The following is a 2571-nucleotide window of genomic DNA, read 5'->3' on the forward strand; positions in this document are numbered from 1 at the left end:
TCACAGAGGGTCTAGTTTATTGTTCCACCCATCATACAAAAGAAACGAATAAATTAAAGATTTACGATTATTTTTAATAACTAGTCAACCAGTCCCAATTTACAGAAATATAAAAACATCGTAAAACTATGTACAGAATCTAACGGTAATTAGACGTATAAGGCACATTTTGATTGATTGAAAACTTAAGTACAGGTAGAAACAGAAGGATATGTTAAAACAGAGAAAACTGGAAAAAATTGGAAGTTCCTGTATTAGTCTTATTTTACCACTTGGGTTTGATTTCTTTGAAGATCCATTGCTGATAGGCGTTATTGATATCACACGGCATCAATGAGAGATGAGAAGTTTGAGGATGTAGAGCTATACATTTTTTGTGAACTCTATGGAGTAATGTGTGGGTGTTTTCGTCGTACAGCCATGGCCCATCGATTGTGCCTACACGACAAAACGCTAACTTGATGCCCTGGGCGTCTGCTTCAATGCAACGTTCCCCTACTCCGAGTTGTCCTTTGGCGTTCAGTCTAATTAATTGGTTATTTCCGAAACCGTGGCAGTGTTGGATAGCCATGAGAGCTGGAGGTGCGTGTCCTAACGTATCTAAACATTTCCCTACAGCAACGGAGCGGAGCTCCCCATAGTGGATATTCGGAGGTAATTCGGGATATTTATCCAACACATCGTAAGCGACGTTTTCCATGAACCACTGGAAGCTCTTACATTTGAGTCGTTCTTTGAGTGCGATTTGTTCTGAGATGTCGCCCGCTTCTAAGAACCGCGCCATCGGCTCGCGAGTGTAGAAAAACTCCTTGTACTTCTCGTCGAACCAAGTTTCGATGACTCTCTTGTAGTTGATTGTGATCAAAGGTCCCTTTTTTTTCTGAGCTAGTTTCCCGAAGTTGTACGGCATGAAGCTGCGGTATACGTGACCTACTCTAGAACAAGGGACCCATTCGATACTGCCTCCGCACTGCCAGATCTTGAAACTAAGTTCGAAGTTTTCGCCGCCCCATACGAGCAATCCGGGGTCGTAAGCCCCCAATTCGAGGAAGTATTCTCTGTTTATGGCAAACAACCCTCCTGCGTGAGTAGGGCTCTTGTAAGGCTCACTATTGTGTTGTCGCGTGTTGAGTTCCCTCTGGGGCACCTCGTTTTCTTTGTACAACATCCCCCATTCGAAAATCCCTCGGAAGTGTCTATCTTCCCCATAAACCGGGCGATACTCGAACGTTTTGTGGTCAATACCGTCGATTACAGGGACTGTCATCACAGTCCGGTCGCGGTAAATGGGGGCTAGAAGTGGAGGAAGCCAGTTGGTATTAACTTCACAGTGAGCATCTAAAAAGACGATAACTTCCCCTTTAGCTTCTTGAGCCCCTCGGGAACGCGTGCGTATCAGTCCTTCGCGTTGGGTATTTCGAATCAAACGGACTTTACCGTTGAATTGCTCGATGTAGTTCTCTAGACGCGTCTTCAAGTTTTCTTTGTCGCTGAAATCATCCACTAGAAGGACTTCTTTGAGCATGCTAGGCGGTGAGCGATTGATAACTGTGTGAACAGTCCTTAGAAGCACACTCCAGCCCTCATTGTGAAAAACGATGATGACACTAGTGCTGGGGAGTTTCTCTGGATAGATCCAATGCTTACATTCTTCTAATCGGGTATCTAAAATCGTACGATCTAGTGATATCTCGTCGGAGCACGCGACGTTCATTCCATATTCAGACTCAGATTGATCAGCGTCGTTTTGTTGGTCTTGGCGCAAATGATGGGGTTTTCCGCCTTCCCCGGGACCTTCCCTCTCTTCGATTTCTTTGGGCTCAAAATTCCCCAACTCTGACACCAATTTTGGCCTCTGTCGATGTGTCAAACGGGCCGCTATAGCTGAATCAAAATTTAAGCTGTTCTCCTTATTGTAGGTAGATAAAAGGTACAAAAGCACAACGAGAATTGAAACTCCAGCTGCTATTCTTATCGCTCGTGATTTTCTACTTAAATACAGTCGCATAAAAACCATGATCGTTCCTAAATTTCTAAAAAAATAATTAGAATTGTTTTACCGCACCAAAACACCTTACCAAAGTCATAGAGGTTTTAACAGTACATCGGACTGGTCGATTGAGGCTGACTTTTTCTTTTATTCTCAAATTTTAATAACTGTGGGAAACGTCACACGTAAACAGCACCGGTATGTTTTGACGTTCGACATTGACATTTATCCGTCGGTAATGCAGCACGTATTGTTATAAAAAAAGTTTTTTCTACCGGTCCATAGATGGCGCAAAATTTTCTCCTTTTGTAAGGTCACTAGATCAAATTGTCTGTTTTGTAAAACAGACAATTTGATCTAGTGACCTTATCCTTTTGTCGGTATGCTGGAAGAAAAATTTAAAAATTATACCAATAACGCGAGCACGCAATGTTCGTCGGTTTAATCACACCGTAACTATTACTAATAAATCTTCGGTTCTCTTTTGATGTTGAATTATAATATACATGAGGGTAGAAATAATGAGCGCCTTTGTGAGCGATTTGACTAATTTATTGTGCTCGATGCCATAATATCGGAGC

General features: G+C 42.4%; 1 protein-coding gene across 1 annotated transcript; it reads right to left on the reverse strand.

The window, feature by feature from the left end:
* On the reverse strand, positions 1-2226 carry Pgant7 (N-acetylgalactosaminyltransferase 7). Its single transcript, XM_088044334.1, has 2 exons — positions 2079-2226; positions 1-2033 (listed from the first exon to the last, which is right to left on the reverse strand). Exon 2 carries the CDS (start codon positions 2015-2017, stop codon positions 266-268), a length of 1752 nt encoding a protein of 583 aa, XP_087900460.1. The 5' UTR covers positions 2018-2033; positions 2079-2226; the 3' UTR covers positions 1-265.
* Between the last annotated feature and the right edge of the window lie 345 nt (positions 2227-2571).

The sequence above is a fragment of the Gnatocerus cornutus genome, chromosome 8 (assembly GCF_029298725.1).
Source record: "Gnatocerus cornutus isolate USDA-ARS CGAHR chromosome 8, icGnaCorn1.1, whole genome shotgun sequence".
Classification (NCBI taxonomy): domain Eukaryota; kingdom Metazoa; phylum Arthropoda; class Insecta; order Coleoptera; family Tenebrionidae; genus Gnatocerus; species Gnatocerus cornutus.